Source organism: Hyaena hyaena, unplaced genomic scaffold, assembly GCF_003009895.1.
Source record: "Hyaena hyaena isolate Hyena2069 unplaced genomic scaffold, ASM300989v1 scaffold_1065, whole genome shotgun sequence".
NCBI lineage: Eukaryota > Metazoa > Chordata > Mammalia > Carnivora > Hyaenidae > Hyaena > Hyaena hyaena.
Genome location: NW_024081698.1, coordinates 408,314 through 427,770, shown reverse-complemented (window position 1 = coordinate 427,770; position 19,457 = coordinate 408,314). Strand labels below are relative to the sequence as shown.

Sequence of the window (19,457 nt, the reverse complement as noted above, 5' to 3'; positions counted from 1 at the left end):
ATCCGCCACGCATAAATTTGCAGAAGAGACCCAAATCACAAGTCAGGGACTGGCAAAATATTTCTCTGATTAGAATTCACAAAATATTCTCACTTGCATTTTTTGGGATGTTGCATCTTATGTAACAAGATTTACTGGAAAGTCGTGTTGATTATTTGGAACCTAAGACTCTGGCTAACACAAAGATGTACTTCCAAAGAAGAAGGCTATGCTTCTTCTGTTTAGAATATTTTGTGGTTAGTTATTTTAAGCTGCAGATTGTGCCTTTTAATAAAGCAAGAAGGTACCTGGGCTTTTAGAAAGCTTCCCTTCATTTAGATAAAAGCATTTTATAACAGATTACAGTTTATACTATCAGCCCCTCCCCCCTTTGGACAGGAAAGAAAATTTGCATCTCCTACTGGCCATCCATAGGCAGGGAGAAGGTAAGAGGCTATGCCAGAGGCACACACACCTCGGTGCCGGGGCTTTTTTCATGTCTGCACTCCTATGCATGGAGAGTCAGGGAAACAACAAACATCTTCCCCAGAAGCAGTGCTTTTGTTCTACAGTTTCTTCTAAAGATCATGGAAGGTGAGAATAAAGAAGATACTAATATCTGAGATTTTACCCTTCTGAATTTATTCACGTTTAGGGTCTATAATGTCAACAATTGCCTAAGGTACCTTTCTCTTCTGTGACAATCAATCTTTTTTACTTTAACATGTATTTCCTTGCACTTAACTGTGACTTAAACTAAAATTTCAAGCATATCTTTCCTAGCCCTATCCTGAATACATAAAGAGAAGTGTTTTATTTTTAGAAAAAAAAAGTCTCCCCTCAATAAGTTGTTTTTATAGTGACACACACTATGACACATAGTGACACACACTATGTGTCCCTGGGCACTCAAAAACATTTAATTTAAAATAGAACAACAGGAGCACCTCGGTGGCTCAGTCGGTTAAGCGTCCAACTTCGGCTCAGGTCATGATCTCATAGTTCATGGGTTCAAGCCCCGAGTCAGGCTCTGTGCTGACAGCGCAGCTCAAAACCTGGAGCCTGTTTCAGATTCTGTGTCTCCCTTTCTCTCTGCCCCTCCCCAGCTCATGCTCTGTCTCTCTCGGTCTCAAAAATAAATAAGCATTAAAAAATAAAAAAATAAAATAAAATAAAATAAATAAAACAGAACAACAGAAATGACCCTTTGTTCTTAACTGTATACATTTACCCTTCCATTAGACTAGTGAATCAAAGGAGCAAGGTTTATTGGGAATGAAAAGGAATTAGTTTCATATCTCAAAAATATGATCCCTATTGTATGAATAACAAAGAAAAGATGTGAGAAAAATGATAAAATCTAAGTGGTTATATAAAGAACTATATACATGCAAAAATCTGGAGAAGATTGCTATAAAACGTGGACAGTAGGATAAATTATCAAGGAAGAGAACCATAAAATAAATACATTGAAAAGATAAAGTCTGAAAAAGCAAACAAGAATTAGGACCAACTTACAGAAGTCATAAAAGGAAATAGAAAACTATTATTTTAAAGTGCCAGACAAGGATGTTATTGCAATTTTAAAAGTCAAGAAGTATGTAAATTTTGGCAGCAATTTTTGCAATGCCAGCTCCTCATAAAATTATTTTAACGGTTCCACAAGTCGTATAGGTTAGAGTATAATAAAAATATAAATTAATGAGAAGCATATACGGTCACTTTCAGGTCTGTTATACAGTGTCGACCTATGCAGTAGTTTTTTTGTTGTTTTTGTTTTTGTTTTGTTTTTTTTTTGGTTTGGAGTATATTAAAGGTCCTATTGTTTCTGGTGTACAGATTATATATGCTTGATCTAGTATACAGAATGTACATACTTGACTATGGCTCTACTCACACAGATGAACACTGAACTTCAACTTGGGCGGTTTCAGTTGCAATGTAGTACTTTAGGTATCATTTACTTATTTCAAAAAAGTGATTTATTATTTGTTCTGGTGACAAAACTGGGTAAGATGAATCTTCCATGACTCAAATAGCTTAATTTCTCAAATTAAAACATTATATAACCACATCAAATTGTGTCTATCATTCACAGTTGGAGACATCCAAATACATTAAAAATGGTTACAATCAATAAAGCGATTAATATTTTCACAATATGGAAGGTAGCTTCTTAAACATAAGATAGCTTTGTTTTATGAATCTAAACTGCAATAAAGGAAGTTAATATGCTGGGACTTTTAACATGCCTATACTGTTTTTATTCTCCTTTTTTTTTTAATGCTTTTTTATTTATTTCTAGGAGAAAGAGAGAGAGACAGCGTGAGCAGGGGAGGGTCAGAGAGAGAGGGAGTCACAGACTGAAACAGGCTCCAGGCTCTGAGCTGGCAGTCAGCACAGAGCCCGATGCGGGTCTCGAACCCACGAACGGCGAGGTCATGACCTAAGCGAAAGTCGGATGCTTAACTGACTAAGCCACCCAAGCGCCTCTCTTTTTATTCTTCTTAAAACTCAACATAAATCTTCAAGGCTTTCATGTGGTTTGAATTTAATTTTACATAGCAATATTTATTGCTTTTCAGAGTTGAGCACATTCCCAACCTTTGATACTGTGATGATACATTCAAGATATATTGAATTCAAACAGGAACATCAAAACCTTTTCGATGGTTTGGCAAATTGCTTGAATTCTGTTGGACCAGTTCTGAGTTCACGTATGACTGGAAGTTACTATGCCAGGCAATACCTTTTCACCCATACAACTAATTTTTAAACAAACTCATAACTGTTTGAATTTTAATGCGTCAATCCTCAAACTCCGTTTTGAGTATTTTATGACATTTTAGTAAGCACCAAAAGAATGAAACAAGGATGTTAAGTTGACTTTCAGAAATGAAACTTCTTTAGGGACTCCAATAAGAATAACTTCACCATGTTTTACCTGACTAGTTATCTATTGGTAAGTGGCAAATTGGATACTTGTGCGACAGGAAGAGACAGAATTTAAATGACCAATACAGTTATAAGTCTCCTCTGCCATATACCAAGAAAGAAGTAAACGATAAATGAGTAAGAATGTGAATAACCTGTAAGAATTTGAAGAAAGCCAATGCTAATCTTCCTATAAATAAGCATTTAAAAGGAAGATTTATTAAGCCACAAATTTAGTTTTGAATGAAATTTTTGGAAGATGATTCCATTAATAAAAGGTTATCACTGAAGAACATTAAAGGAATCAAATAGGGACAAAGGGATTAAGAAATCATGATTGTTTATAAGAACCTCCTTGGTTTAAGAGCTTTTGGTTGCTTCAGTCTGAAGAGGGGCATGGTATCAGAGAAGAGGAAATATAAACTTGAGATGTTAAATTGCTATGACAGCACTAGACAATCGTGCTTCACTGAGATTATATTACCTGTAAAAGGAACAGGAGTGAAAAGTGACAATCTTGCACTAATATCCCCTTTACCTGTGGATCTGGAAAGCCACAATAAGTGGAGAAGACTGGAGAAGCAAAGAGTCTGAAACACGGAATGCTTGCTATACAGACAATATGCAAAGGTTTTGTGTTTAATATAATATCACATTTTATTTACTTCACATTATTTAAACATTGATTTCCAGCACTGCTTCCTAAATTACGCTTGCTGCTTTAAATTAAGAACACCGAAGTTATGAAAATCTTAAGGATAATACATATTGAAAGGAAATGAATTTGAAAAAAAATAAGTTTTAAATGCGGTTAGCATTTGTGTGTGTAATCTACTGAAAATAAACTGAAATTTCCCTTGTAACTGCAATCCCTCCTATAAAGGAAAATGTGCCTTTCAGAAGACATAACACATCTATTTGATGTGGTACTCATTTGAGATTTAAAATATCTGAGTTTAGCCTCTTTTAGGCTATTTGACTTTCTTCGTATTTCAATTTCCTGCTAGTAAACCAAGGAGGATAATATTTTCACCTCTTGGAAACATTTATGTAAGGTACTTTTTTTTTTCCTTGGATGCAACTTTATACAAAATGTTCTGAGAAAGGTTTTTTTTTCCACTTGAAAAATGTTCATGCAGTTACTATTTGATTATTCTCTTTTCTTTGTGCTTCAAATGCATTTAAATTCTTTAATCTACTGGGAAAGTGGTAGACTACTTTCATTCCCATCACAGGTCTCAAATCATTCCTTTTGCATTGTATTTCTCTTGTTCGCCAAGCCAGCTGAATGTACCCTCTTTATCATTCAAAACTCAACACTGAATTATCTTCTCATGAAGGACATGCTTCACGCAAAACTTTTGAACGTATATGTAGGAACAGGATTCTGATTTATGGACAGTTCGTAAGCTTTACTTTAATTTTCCTTTTATTTTCATTGACAGCAAAATTTTCTGGAGAGTACAATCAAGATAGTGTATTCATAGAAATAACATCAACAGAAGGTTGGTCATAAATGAGAACAGTCATAATAACAATCTCCTTTACCAAGGCATTCCACACAGAGAGATAACAGCACAATAATTAAAGAATTTGTCGTTTCTCACACAACAGATACAAAAGAATTGCAATAACAAAATCATAACTTTTAAAAATGTTCTTATACTAAAAATAAAAGCAAAAAATATGAGATCATGCACTGGAGACAAAAGCTAAAAGTGAATAGTTAATAGCAAAAACATTGCAAAACATAAAAATGTTCAAGTATTGTGAGAGGACAGGGGAAGATTCAAACAAGAGTTTCAGACTAAATCAATTATATTTACTAGCATAGGAGGGACACTGACATCGGGGTCTTTGTCCACGAATACTTTAGGCTGTTAGAATACATACCGTTACCCATTTAAGGGACAAATTCCATTTCCCTGGAGCATGTCTACTGTTACAAGGATGGAATGAAATTCATTGTTTCCCTTGATTACAAATAGACACTAATACTTCAGGAGAAATATTCTCAAGTACCGGCCAGTGTGAGGCCGAGTAATAGTAGGGGGCCAAGGGGGCTAGGAAGCATTGACTCTAGCCCTATGTTTTTTCATCATGGTCTGTGAAAGATACTTTGTAGTCCTAAAATGATGTTTTACCTTATGCCTCAATTTTGCTGAACCTGAACCATCAGAACTAGCAAAGAGCAGTAAAAATAAAGATAATAATAAAATGGTTTACCGTTATTACTGATGCTTCATTTTTTAAAAAGTATCGAAAAAAGAGGCTGGATCACTTAACAAAACTAAGAATCGTATAACGCTTCAGTGGGGTTGTTTTTACAGCAAGAGCAAGTTCTTCCCCAACAGAACTAATCTACACAGTGCCTTTACACTTTGTGGTTGAAGAGTATATCATATTTGAACAGTGGCTACTTTCTACATGATTAGGAAAGACATGTTTGTCATGGGAGTAAAAAAATAAAATTTGTCTGTTAAATTACACATAAATATAAGGTACAAATGTATTTTTAAAATACAGATTAAAATAATCACACTTGCATTGTGTACATACGAAAATACAGTATTTAATATTCAATATACACAGACACATTTATGATAAATGCAACTATTTGGCAATGCCAGTTCCTTCAGGGTTTTCTCTGTCCCCGCTTTCCATACACATGGAAACAAAAATGCTTCGCTGACCTCTCCTAGCTCTGGCGAACATCCTGAAGCAGTTTGTTAATCTCAGCCACCAGCTCACTGGCATCCATGAGTTCGTGTTTCCCGTCGTTGAGATGGTTGAGCACATTATCAAAATCATCTTCTTCATAGTTTTCGGGGATCTCCTCCATGGCCGGCAGCCACTTGGAAGAAGGCTGCACACTGGAGTGAGTCCCAAGTGGAGGCCCAGAGTTGTTGGTGGGATTCTGGAAGTGTGTACTAGCTGCCCAGGCGGCCACGCCTTGCGGGTAACCCGCAGTCTTGGCTGGCAACGGCGCCTTCCGGCGTTCCAGAGAGTTGGACCGATCCACCTCCGGGCACTCAGGGTAGGTGTCCAGGGAAGGGGGTAAGAGGCGTTGGAACACACTGCTCATTTCCGAGAGCAGGGAGGATGTGCTTGTGTCTCCAGAGTCCTCGTCGTTTGGGGAGTCCTTCCCAAAGGTGGAAAAGCTCTTCTTCTTCTCACCAGAATCTGCAGGCTGTGCATCGTCCTCAAGACTCGGATGCGGGTGCTGCTGCTGAGGTTGCGCTGGGAATTCCTCCCCCGGAATGAACATGTTACTCCTATAGTCAGAGGACGGCGAGGGCAGCGGTGGCATCCAGCACTGGTCAGAGTGGCCCAGGACCCTGCATTCCTCCGTGCAAAGCCTCATAGCTACACTCAAGGAAGACAATGGGGATTCATCGTCATGCTTAGCATAACTCAAAATGATAGGAAAAATTGTAATTTTAGTCTTAAAAAATAGGACACAGTTTTAAACTACTACCATATTTTACACATTAAATGGGCGACAATTACGTCTTTAATTTGAATATCAGTTTAGTGGACCTCTTTTTTTCTTCCTTGTTTATCAAAGAAGGAAAAGACGATTATGATTTAAATACTTCTCAGGAATATTATTTCTGCTACTCAAGTGAGAAAATGGATTTATAGCTTACACATGAGCATGACTGAAAAGGAGCAAAGGTATGTATGGGTGATGGGATATTTGCTGAACATAAATTCTAAGAAACCCAGAGCTGTAAGGTGAAATCTATAATTTTAGAATGCTCCCCCCCCCCCCGATTAATTTTTGAGTACTACCTATGAGTAGCTTTCTGGATATTGGGGTCTCTTTGACCAACTTTACTTTTAATGGAGGCATTGGGAATATAATAAGCTATCGGGCCATTATATATAGTAATTTCTCCTGAAGGTATTCTGGATTATTTATTGATTTGTTACTTAAAATAGCAATGCAAATTATCCTCAACTACCCAACAACTGTAGTTATTCTGTTCAGAAGTTTTCTTCTAAAGCTTTAGAATTCAAATAGATGGAAAAGTCATCAAAAGCTGAAGAATATAAAAAAAATCTATTGGTTAGCTCTTCCAGTTGTTATAATGTCTGATTGGAATTTGAATAGCCACACTCATAGAAAATAAAAGATGGTATTAGAAAAGCAGAAAATAAAGAGGAGAAAAAATTTCTAAATTTGACAAATGCAATAACTAAACTACAACAATAATAATAATAATGAAGGAATGTAAAAATATAAAGTATACATCATAAATCATCTCTCAGTGACACTTATGTCATGATTTTACTTTAGAGCAAGTGACAGAATGCAGAAAATGCAAAGTAATTATCTTATAATTGAATGAAAAGTGGATTGATAATCAACCTTAGCTATCTATTCAGAATTTATTCTTTGAACCTGGCTACTTAAGCAAGGTTCTCTTCTTTCCAAATTTTTGCTAAAAAGGATGACTCTTGAACAGTGTCAAATCCCTTATCAGGAGAAGCAAGTAGTCTCTTGTGCTTATTGTTGTATCCCCAGCACCAGGTAAAGTGTAGGCATAGAATAAGAATTCAATATGTTTTTTCTAATCATCAGGGAAATACCAATCCAAACCACAAAAAGATATCACTTGAAATCTGTCAGGATAACTGCTATAAAAAATATAACAAGTGTTGGCAAGGATGTGGAGAAATTAGAATACTTGTACATCGTTGCTAAGAACACAAAATGATACAGTCACTACAGAAAACAATATGGAAGTTCTTCAAAAAATTAAAAATATAACTATTGTATTATCCAGAAGACCCACTTCTGGATTCCAAAAGAATTGAACTCGGGATCTCAAAGTGCTATGAACTCCCTTGTTCATACATTGAACTCCCTTGTTCACTGCAACACTATTCACAATAACCAAGGTGGGAAGACAGCCTGAATACCTACCTGGATGCCTACCAGCAAATGAATGGATAAAGAAAATGTGTATGCATACAATAGAATATTATTAAGCCTTGAAAAAAGAAGGACATTTCTACAATATACAAAATCATGGATGAACCTTGAGGACATTCTACTTAGCGAAAGAAGCCGGTTATAGGACAAATAGTGCATGATTCCATGAATATAGGGTATCTAAAATGAACAAATTTACAGAATCCAAGAGTGGAATGGTATCTGCTAAAAGGTGTATATGCAGGGGGTGAGAAAATGGGCAACTGGCAAACCATGGGCATAACATTTGGGTTAACCTTAATGAAAAACTTCTAGAGATCTGCTATACAACATTGTACCTATAGTTAACAATGCTGTATTCTACAATTAAACATTTTTAAGAGGATATATCTCATGTTAACTGTTCTTATGCAATAAAATAAAATTTTCAAAAAGATGTATATGCAGAAAAAGAAAGGTGAAGGGTAAATTTTTCCTCTCAGAAAAAAAGAGAAATAAAGGACTTTGTTAACAGGGGTGGAAGTCACTTCTCCTCATCACTAAAACCTTTGAGATAATTCCATCTTATACCTCATCAATTCTTGACCTCAGTGCTTAATAGAGAAGGGATAATCTGTGGGACAAAAATGGAAAAAAAAAAAGTGTTCTGAGGGAGAAAAAAATTCTGATTGGTAAGAAAACTAGAAATACAAAGAAAGTAGGGAAAATGCAGAAATAGCAGAAGTATGGGTAAGAGGAAGGGCAAACACTGAGAGTCCTTGTGTAATTTTGCTATGAAGAAAGGTTAAATTTAAATAAAGATAGATGACTTAAGAATAACAGCAAGTTTGGATGTACTGACTTCGTGCATTTTTACTGCGGCGACATATTTACTGACTATTGCTCATCATTCATTTATTGTGGACAAAAGCAAAAGGAGTTGAAAGTAACTGGAATGTCTTAATAGTAATGAGGTTTTCTCAGCAGTGAAACAGCTATCGAAGTGGTATTGAAGTGTTTTCCAGAATTCCCTGGGCCTCTGAAAATGGGAGGGAGCTCTGTGTCTCTTGTCTTACGCACATCCTGTTGGAAGGACGGGAAACAGGCCTGATGACATCTTTCATTTGTTTTCTGGCCTTGGACTCTGGGGGAAGGACTTAACTGATTGATCATTGGATTTGCTTTGTTTTCCTTTAATATTTAATGAGACCGGGGGGCACTGGGAATGGAAAAATTACATAGGCTTCTAAGAATCCCGAGTCCGATCAACTTTCTAGAGACCCGAATCTAATGAACATGCAACCAGAAATACAATCTGGATGATTCAAATGATGGTGCATGTTCACAGGTAATTTTGGTTACAGGAATTTTTAAAACAGAGAATGCTATTTTACAACTGCACATTAAATAAGTGGAACCCTAACTATTAAATAATAAATTAACATAAAATTTTAATTCAGAAAATAGGTAGAATTGATGAAGAAAGGCTAATGGAGAGAAGATGGGCAAAAATAATAGAGGTGAGAAGGCAGTGGCACAGGATAGGTCATTTCTGTTTCATTGATATTCTCAACCTTTTCCCTGGAGACTCAACTATTTAAAAACATGCTCAGTGTACATATACGTCAGGGCCACAGATGTTTCATACCACATCTAGTAAGTTAGAACTTATTGGCAAGTGGTGCATGTGGCTAATCTTTCTGTCTCTCCTTGAAAGCTGCCAGGTGGTTAAATTTCCTCTGGGAAAGGGAAGACATGAAGGAGCAGAGAACTCTTCTTTCCCACTATATGACTATCAATTTTGTGACTTACTATGCTTTTTAGATAGGACCTAATGTAAGAAGAAGAAATGAAAAGTATGTGTCTAACTTCCATCAAGCCATGAGGTACTGAGTAACCAGTTATCTATTCAGAGCCTACCATATGTGAAGTGCCAGGATAGATCCCTGTCCTCAAATGGCTTCAGATCTAGTTCTGAGTCAAGTGTAACAATGAGGCCCTAAATGCCCAGTTTAAGTGCCAGGGTATGTGAGACTGAAGGCAGGTCAAGAAAAGAAAAAAGAGGCAAAGCGGAGGCCGAAGTAGTTAAACAAATCACGAGAGATGTACAGGATTCAGATAGACACAGTGAAGGGAAGCCAGTGTTCTCAGGTAGAAAGGCCACATAAACAAAGGATTGGTGTGGAGAGATGGTATTGCCTATTGCAAAACACACAAAAATGCCCAAAATGAGAGTTAATAAGTTAGGAGTGGATTTTATTGGCCTTGGAATGCTGAGGGAAGTAGTTTTATTAGGTGTTGCTGGGCAACAAAAGTCAATTACTGATTTTAAACCAAATAATTTTCAATTAAAACGTTCTGAGAAAGTTGTTCAAGCTGCATAAAAGAAATATTTGACAAGGGGAGGAGGTGCTAGAGAGTGAACCTCAGCTTGTACACTAGGACAGTAAAGGGACCCGGGAAGAAAGGCCAGGACCCGGATACCAGCATGACAATGGACAGAAGTTGGAATTAAAAAGAAATGTTGGGGGTAAGTAATCACCAGTGGCGATTAATGAAAAGTGGAATGAGCTCAGTAAAGGAGTTTCACAAGAAACAAAATCAAAAGCCTTTGTAAATCACGCTGGTGCCGCTGATACGCTGGGAAAATGGAGATTTTGCAAGTAGTTCAAGATTTTGTGCTGTAGTTCAAAGTTAAATGAGTAAGGAAGAAAGCATGTTGACAAACATGAGCTAACGGACAAGAATGCTTGGTGATTTTACTGCTCAGAATGCAGGATATTTCTGTGGGAATTAATAGAATGAATGACCAGAAATGACCTTGTTGGCAGGCAATGCAACATAACATAATCTATATTTGATCACAGTTTAATGCAGAAAAACAGTTGGAATAAGACACTTAAGTCCTAAAAATATACATGCTTTCAAAAACTGCACTGATTTCTGTTAATGGCATTCAGATGTGGACTTACTTTTTTTTTTCCCCCTAACTTGGCCTATTTCCTGGGAATATAAGTTTACAAAGCATGAGCTGCCAAAATGAATAATAAACCAGAAAACGGGCGAAGTACCATCAGAAGGATGGTCATAATTAAAGTATCTCTGCATAGATACTCAGTAGACACATAACTTCCTACACCAGCCAGACATGAATAAAGCTTAAAATATTTTATAAGCCCTTGGGAATATCCTGGTGCTCTCTGCCACCAGCATTCTTTCACCACATGGGGCAGGTAGCTAGTAAGAAAAGCATTTATCTACTGTGAAACAACACCAACACCAGCAATATAGGTCTCCCCACACACACCTTGAGTCAGTATGACTGTGTAAATGTGGAACTGTTGGAAAGGACTGTCTGTATATTAAGTGGTATCATTACTGATAAAATAAAAGTGAAACTCTATCTTTGAAAGAAATGTGAACTTAGAAGGAGCCTAAGGCCACTCACTAAATAAGACTCACTATTACCTAGACTGTATCTACCCATTGTTTCCTTAATGTCTTTATTAACATGCATTTTTACTTTTTAATGCAAGCATTAGATAATTCTCCTGCCATGAACATATCTGGTGTTGGTAACTTTGAAAGAATGAAAGAGAAGTCTTGTCTTTTTCTAAAACAGGTCGGCTAATGCGATTATACAATTTCAGAATTAAAAAGGACTTTAGGTATCTGTTTAGGCCCACAAATAGAAAAGTTATCTCAGTAGAGAAAGTTATTTTCCTTTTAACTGTGCCAATAAATTAAAACTCCAGGGGCACCTGGGGTCTCAGTTGGGTAAGTATCTGACTTCGGCTCAGGTCATGATCCCACGGTTTGTGGGTTCGAGCCCCACATCAGTCCTGGAGCCTACTTCAGATTCTGTGTCTCCCTCTCTCTTTGCCTCTCTCTGTCTCTCAAATAAATAAACCGTTAAATTTTTTTTTTTTTTAATTTCAATGAACAGACTTCACACAATTTAAAAAGAACTTACATAATGAAATACTTATGCTATGCCCACTTTACTACTTTTCTGTTTGGGAAATCACATTATTCAAAATTGGGGACCGATATTCAAAATTGGGGTTCCATCAGCATGTTGAACCATAGACCAGCTCTTTCCTTTCATTGATCAAAATAGTAAAACTGGTTCTCTTTGAGCAGGTTTTCTGAGGCTGTATGTGTTCTACCGGATTTTCAGAGATTTATTTTCTTCCTTTAAATAGGGAGTCTCTGACTAAAACAAAGAAACAAAGACATGACTGTGCAAATATTGGTTCTTATGTACATTGTGGCTCTAATGCCAGCAGAAGTCCTTTCCACACATTCATCCTGCCACAGATGCAGTATCTATAGGACTGTAATAACATAATGAAATGGGGAGCATTAAATCACTTCATCGAGGGTAGTAAGACTTAAGAATATAAGGACAAATGCATTACTAACCTTATTTTTTAAAGCCTGTTACTTCATATTACTCTTGATAGGTTGGTATTTATGAGTATGGGATTGATTCAAATCTCACCTCTAACATGGACAAATTGCCTGATTTGGGATACATTGTTTTAACCTTTATAAGCTTCGATTTTCAAAAGAAAAAAGAAAAAATAGGGGCGCCCGGGTGGCGTAGTTGGTTAAGCGTCCGACTTTCGCTCGGGTCATGATCTCGCGGTTCGTGGGTTCGAGCCCCGCGTCGGGCTCTGTGCTGACTGCCAGCTCAGAGCCTGGAGCCTGTTTCAGTCTGTGACTCCCTCTCTCTCTGACCCTCCCCTGCTCACGCTGTCTCTCTCTCTCTCTCTCCTAGAAATAAATAAAACATTTAAAAAAAAAAAAAAGAAAAAAGAAAAAATAGGAGCACTACTCTTGCCACAATCCCACCCCACTTCCTTCCACATTCCTGTGTGGAAGTGTTAGGAGACAGAAAGCAGGTACGGAAGTCCTCGGGGGCCCCAGGTAAGTGCCGGGACATCATTGGTTACTCTTGGTGCAACTACCACCACCACCACTACACCTTTCTGTGTGGCGATTTCGCCTGCATTTCTGTGGCTCTCTGAGGCTCCCTTACGACTATTAAACTCTCTTACTTATTTCTATACTTAGAAAATAGATCTTGGATGGAAGTCAGACAGGAAGTAGTTTTGCTCTGTCTTTCTTTTATTTATCAAATGGCAGGCATTGGGTCAACATTTAGTTGACTAAATTCAGTGGGATTTAGAGACATAAGTAGCCAAGGCACCATTTTTATATGTTCCCAAGAGTCAATTTAATATGACAGTCTCTAGTCACCGGGTTGCTACAATGATGTATTTACCCAGTTGGTTCAGAGATGTTCCACTGCACAGAGAGTGGGGGGACTCTCAGGAAAACGTGGCTCATAACTTACCAGGATCTCCTCCATCTGGCTAGGTACTTAACATTTCACTCTTAAATGCCTGTGTCTTCCACTACAGTGCAGATAGAAAATGAAGGGTGGCAAAAATATTCTGTGCTTACCACCTACAAAGCTGCATTCTTTGTCCTATTTTGGGTGACTGAAGTGTACCATTCCCTGGTGTATTTTAATCTCTGATTCTGTGAGTTGGTTCCCATCACAGGAAATTTGTGTCCTCCAAATTATAGTCCAGCTCGCCACTATGCACCAAAACAACAACCACCCAGTAATTTCATAAAGAGTTGCTCACGATGTCCCGTGGCAGCACTGGATGGGGCAGAGAGAGGAAAGAAATAGTGTGGCTCTCTATCCCCCTCTCCCCACTCCTTCCTTCTTGTCCTGCTCAGCTCTCGTGCTCACCCCTTCTCCACCAACTGCCTTATATGCATTTTAAGAAAATAACTCTGAGGTGTTCCGGGTCATGTTCCTTGCCAATCGTGTACAGACTACAGATAACGTCGGTGCAAAGGACAAAGAAAAATGTTTAAGCATGGGAGAAACTCTGCACTCTGTGGGTGTGTAGCAGATCTGAAAATAAGGATTTTTATCATCCATCACCACCCTCTTACCTGCTGGAATTCTTCCATCTGTAAGGAACAGGTCACTGAATCCTTCACCCAGCAGCCTGTCTATTGGTGAATCTCGCCCCAAATCATAATCACTGTCTCCTGCTTCACTGTCACCACGGCCACTGTCTTTCAAGCTAAATTTGTCCATGTCTTGGAGGGCATATCTAGAAGAATAAATCAGGGAAAGTATGGTTTTTACTCTTCAGCATTCATGGCATTAGAGACTCAATAGGTAACAGGGGGATAATTCATACCTATAGCTCCTGGAATATTTGTTTCCTCGAAAACTTGGCCTTGGCTGATATTGCCCCTGGTGAAGCATTGAAAGAAGCTGAGAGACCTGCTGGAAACCAAACACACAGAACTGATTTCTGGAAACAAACTCCCAAATACTCGTGAGCTTTAAGCAAGGAAAAACAGTTGCTCACTGCTTTTCATCCTAATTAAATGAACCTGTTATCTCTGTTTTAAAGATTTACACATGCTGGACTGTGGCAGACGATGCAGCCAGGCTCCACACATAACTGGATCCATCCCGGAGAGGCTTGCATGATCTCATACACTGCCTTTCTCTTTCTCATACACTGAGAACTCCTTTAGAAATAACAGACTGATTTCCTTTATGTTTTAGTTCAGATTAAAGCAATCAGCTATACAAATACATGGAAAATGCTGTAAGATGCAGCAATCTAGCACATGCAGTTAAAATAATGTCAGAAAAATTTTGAAAGTTGAACCAATACAACATGCATTCAGATGGGATTCTGGAGGCCTCGGGTTTTTGCTGTTGTTACTGTTGTTATTTTTTGCCTTTTTTTTTTTTTTTTTAATAGTAGCCACAACTGTGAGAATAAAACAAGCCCTTTTGTTTTTGGCTTCCAATATCTTAATCTGGGAAGTAAGGGTATTCCAATCAGATAGTCCTTGAAGAGCTTCACATTTATTTTTTAATACTACACATCATACATGCAAGCCCATTCTTTAAAAAAAAAAAAAAAAAACGAAACAGCATGCTAAGGTATGTACACTTGCTGCATACAGGCAATGTACCTGGTATCCAATTTAATTTGGATATTGTTAGTATTGTTTACTTCTTAAAGGAAACACTTAAGAACTAGCACAGACACAACTTCTGCACACTAGCAGCTGACTGTGTCAGTGAGTTGGCGCAGAGTACGATCTTACCTCAACAGCAGGGGTGGCATGGGTGAGTTCTAATGAGAAATTCTCTGGCACGTGGTTGGATGAGATTGTCACCAAACTGTTGAGGGACTGGTGACTGTGGTGACTCTGCCGGCTGCCCATCTGCCCTCTTTCCAAGGTGGGGGATGAAGACGGAGACGACCTGTGATGAGATCTGATGGGCAGAGTGCCATTCATCGTAGGCACCAAGGTAATGTCCCCTTTGTGAATCTGCCTGGACGGCCTTTTTGGGTGGTGCTGGTAAGTTGACTCTGCTACCCTGCAGTTGTAGGATCTCGTGTCTTTCTTTTCTCGGTTACACCTAGTTGCAAACAGCACCATAATAACCAACAACACTGCACAAATGGCTCCTAAGGAAATAATTATAACCATGGAGACGTCCAAAGAGGCCTGGCTTACTGAGGTCATTGCTGTACTTGTCACGGACTCTGCATATTCAAAGATCGTACACTTCAGAAGGACTTTGGTATGCAGCTGAGGATTGCCTTTGTCCTGGATGATGACTGAGAGCTCCCACTCTGTGTAGGAAACAGACTCCATGCTTACGTTGGTATGTATGTCACATGATCGTGGATCGATTATAAAGATATTCTCCTCGTTGCCCGCTATTATGGAGCAGCTGAGTTCGGCATTCACACCAGAGTCTCTGTCAATTGCCCTTATTCTTGTAACATGAAAGCCACTTTCAGCCCCTTTGGGTATGGAGATTTCTGCAGTATTATTGCGCAGAGCAGGCCCTATAACCACAGGGACGTTGTCATTTTCATCAATGATGGTGAGCACAACTGTGGTATTGCTTACTAGTTGCTTTGGGCTTCCTCCGTCTCTTGCTTCAACCACAAAAGTGATCTGACTCACTTCCTCATGATCAAAGATTCTGAGGGCATAAATGGCTCCATTAGATGGGTCAATGGTGACATATGTAGTTATGGAACTACCCAGGATAAAACTCTCCAAAATGGTGTATGTAACTTGCCCATTTTCTCCAAGATCAGGATCTGTGGCCGTAACGGTGGTAATATAGGCCCCTGGCGAGTTATTCTCTGAGATTGCAAATTCATATCGACTTCTCTGGAAGTGGGGTGGATTGTCATTTATATCATTGATCTGAACAGTAAAATGTTTTACTGTAGAAAGACTGGGTGTCCCCTTGTCCTCAGCGATTACAGTCAAACTGTATTCAGATCTCTTTTCTCTATCCAGTGTGGCATTCGTCAAGATTAAATAATTGTTTTCATAAGTCTTCTGAAGTTTAAAGTGACCATGTCCATGAAGCTTACAAACTATTTCTCCATTCAGCCCAGAATCCTTGTCCTGAACCCTGACCAAGGCAACAAATGTGTCAATAGGATCCCCCTCAAAAATATAAGAAATTTCTTCTTTTCCAGGGGACATGAGGTTTATGTTAATTTCAGGTTTATTGTCATTAACATCCACAACCTTGATTATAATTTTGCAGTGAGCTGGGATTGAATTTGGACCCAAATCTTGAGCCTGAACTTCAATCTCGTAGGATTTGGTGATTTCATAATCCACTTGCTTGAAAAGAGTCAAATGTCCTTTTTCTGAGTCAATTTTAAAAGTCTCTATAATTTTGGGAGACACATGACTGCTGAAGGAATATACAATTTTCCCATTAGCGCCCTCATCTGGATCTGTGGCATTCAGATCAAGGAGCAAAGTGCCAATGGGGGAGTTTTCTAAGAGTTGTATTATATAAGACTGCTGCTCAAAAGCAGGGCTGTTGTCATTGGAGTCGGAAATGCTTATTTTTAGTATGGATGAGCCAGACCTCTGAGGCACCCCCATGTCTGAGGCAGTGAGCTGAAGCTCATAGCTTGACTTCAGCTCCCGATCCAGCTCTCTGACCACTATGAGTTCTGCATACTTGGCTCCATCCGTCCTGGTCCGAACCTCAATGTTAAAAAAATCATTGGCAGAGAGAGAGTAGGTGTTTAGGGAATTTTCCCCAACATCTGGATCAAATGCACTGTCCAGGGGGATGCGCGTCCCCACCGCCGCACTCTCAGATATCTCTATAGGAATGACAGATCTTGAGAACTGGGGAGCATTGTCATTAATATCCAGCACTTCAACTTCAATATGGAAAAGCTGCAGATGCTCAGTGGGTAGAGTGATCACGTCAAACTCTATGGAACAGTTCAAGTTTTTCTGGCATAGTTGCTCGCGGTCGATTTTAGCCCCTATGCTGATTTCTCCATTATCCTCATTTACTACAAGGAGAGGAGAATTCCCCCTTTGCATGGCTCGGAAACGCACGGTGGAAGGATTAGGTAGCTTAACTAAAACATCAGCCACATCCTCTGATAGTCTTGCAATCACGGATCCAACCCTCTGCTCCTCATAAATCCTGTATTTCAAATTCTTGCCCAGCACATCGCAGTTGAAAGATACCGTCAGGAGTGCAAAAACAAATCTAAAGTGCATTTTAGCATTCATTTGGCACCTCGGTCAGTTTAGGAGATTCCTCACCCAGACCAAGTTAAAACAGCAAAGCAATTCCCTCAACTTCCTTTGGCAACTTAAAGCTAAGCTACATTTGGTACTTGCCACTTGAAAGCGTCTCTTAATCACACAGCACAGCAATTAACAGCTCGCAAACTTTTGGGTTATACACACCGTGTCACGACTTCCAGCTCTTATCATCGGCGCGGAGTCTGATCCTTGCATTTGTCTGGCCGTGTGTCCTCTCTGCAGGCAGAAGAGTGTCACCTCCGCGCTTCCCCCCGAGTGTAGTCGGAATCCATCGATTGCAGGGTGCCGGCAGAGCCTGCAGTGAATCTTTCTCCAGCGATTCTTTCTCCCTTTCTCTGCGCGCGGCTGCAGACTAAACACCCGTGATTGCTGACTCCAGTCTAAAATCTGTACAACTTCACTTCAACTCAGACAAAGCTCTCTTGCCCGGCGTGTGTTGAATCGCTTCCAGCCAATCACCGCGCTTCCAAATCAAAAGCTGATGGTGTCCCCAAAGCGAGGGCGGTAGTCGGGAGTGGCGGGTGGAGAGGGAGAGAGACCGGCGGGGAGGAAGGCGGTGGCTGGGGGCGCGACGGGGAGAGCAGGGAGGAGGGCCGCTTGGGGGCTGCGGGAGGAGGGTGGAAGCCGCTCCTTCACTCTGCTCCTCCCTTCCTGCTCCCCACTCCCCCTCCTCCTTCCAGTCTACTGCATTCACTTTCTCTGAGCGTGCCACGACAAAGGGGAGACAAATTACAGAAGAAAAACTTTAAATCAACTTCTGGTCGCCTTTATTTAGATGGCATCTTAAATTGTTCTGGTTTTCTTAATTGCCCTTTCTTCTTCCACAAACATGTAATCATCGTGCTTTTCATAGTCTTTAAGTACTGGTTTAACTTGAAATACCTCTAAGTGCATTTTGTTGGTGAAGGAATTTAATAAAATTTGAAAACTTGCTTCTAATTATGCTTCTCTGACCGCCCCCTTCCCCTCCCCCTCTGTAAATACTTAGGTCTTTTCTCCTGTGAGCACAGGCAGATTTTCTTGGGGCTCTGTTTTAAAGAACAGAACAAGTAAGGAGGTTTCATTTTCTGTTTTTCTTTCATCTTTATTCTTTGAAGATAAGAAAAGGGCTATTTTCCACTCTTGAATTCTCTTAATTAGCAAGATTTAAAGGAACACCTTAGGATTTGAAACTAATTACCAATCTAGTTCTACCATCTATCACTTCTTTCTTTGAGTTGGGGCAAAATGGGCTATGATATTTCTTTGTCTTGTACTTCAAAAAATCCTATTTGCCGCCAGTAAAAACACATTTCATGCTTTAGCATGCCAGTTTCTACCAAAAGGTTTTCTCTGTACATGGTGAGTCTTCACAATGAGGACTAGGGGCACATGGACTCAATAGTTTACAAGTCAAATTTTTATAATATATGCATTATTTATGAAAGCACTTTTCAGATATGTATTTTAAGAACCCAAAGCTTGTTTACACTGAGGAATAAAATGCCTGAGCTGAAAATTCCATTTTGTGTGCATCAAAATGCTAAGAATATCATGGGAGGGTTGTGCTTTATCCAGGTCACAGAAACTGATACGGTATTCTTATTTGAAAATATGATTATTTATGATATTCTTTCTGCTCCACAATTTCTTTTAAGTTTATCATCACGGCTCTATTGCTGCTTCTTTCTTTCTTTTTCTTTTTTTTTTTTTTTTTGTGTGCCTCTTACATTATTCCTCAGCTGTCTTCATCCACTTGCATATTTGCTGTTTCGCATAATCTCACTGTCACTTTTTCCATTTATTTTCTCCCACTCTCTATTTTGCCCCCCAGAAACATATAAAAAAGGTAATTTTCTGATTTTTCCACTTTGCTTACTCTCAGCAGAGCTCAACTAAAGTCACTAAGAAGGTTCCTTCCAAGAAAGAAAGCAGAGGACTCTCAGCGTGAACTCTCCTTCTTTTT

At 39.0% G+C, this 19,457-nt stretch overlaps 1 protein-coding gene across 2 annotated transcripts; it reads right to left on the bottom strand.

Moving 5' to 3' along the window:
• Positions 1-4,319: 4,319 nt before the first annotated feature.
• On the bottom strand, positions 4,320-17,924 carry PCDH18 (protocadherin 18). Of its 2 annotated transcripts, none has more exons than XM_039222133.1 (4): positions 14,999-17,924; positions 14,068-14,156; positions 13,814-13,977; positions 4,320-6,279 (listed from the first exon to the last, which is right to left on the bottom strand). In XM_039222133.1, the coding sequence occupies exons 1-4, from the start codon at positions 17,474-17,476 to the stop codon at positions 5,612-5,614; spliced, it is 3,399 nt and encodes a 1,132-aa protein (XP_039078064.1). In that variant the 5' UTR covers positions 17,477-17,924; the 3' UTR covers positions 4,320-5,611. The 2 variants fall into 2 exon arrangements, with proteins under 2 accessions (XP_039078064.1, XP_039078065.1); XM_039222134.1 differs by having other exon boundaries at positions 14,068-14,153.
• Between the last annotated feature and the right edge of the window lie 1,533 nt (positions 17,925-19,457).

Bases quoted from the DNA above. Each gene is read 5' to 3' on its own strand.
- PCDH18 (XM_039222133.1), bottom strand. From the start codon at position 17,476: ATGAATGCTAAAATGCACTTTAGATTTGTTTTTGCACTCCTGACGGTA. The intron at 14,157-14,998 runs GTAAGATCGTAC...TTTGGTTTCCAG, and splicing joins ATGCCACCCCTGCTGTTGAG to CAGGTCTCTCAGCTTCTTTC. The intron at 6,280-13,813 runs GTAAGAGGGTGG...CCTTGAGTGTAG, and splicing joins AGATGGAAGAATTCCAGCAG to CTATGAGGCTTTGCACGGAG.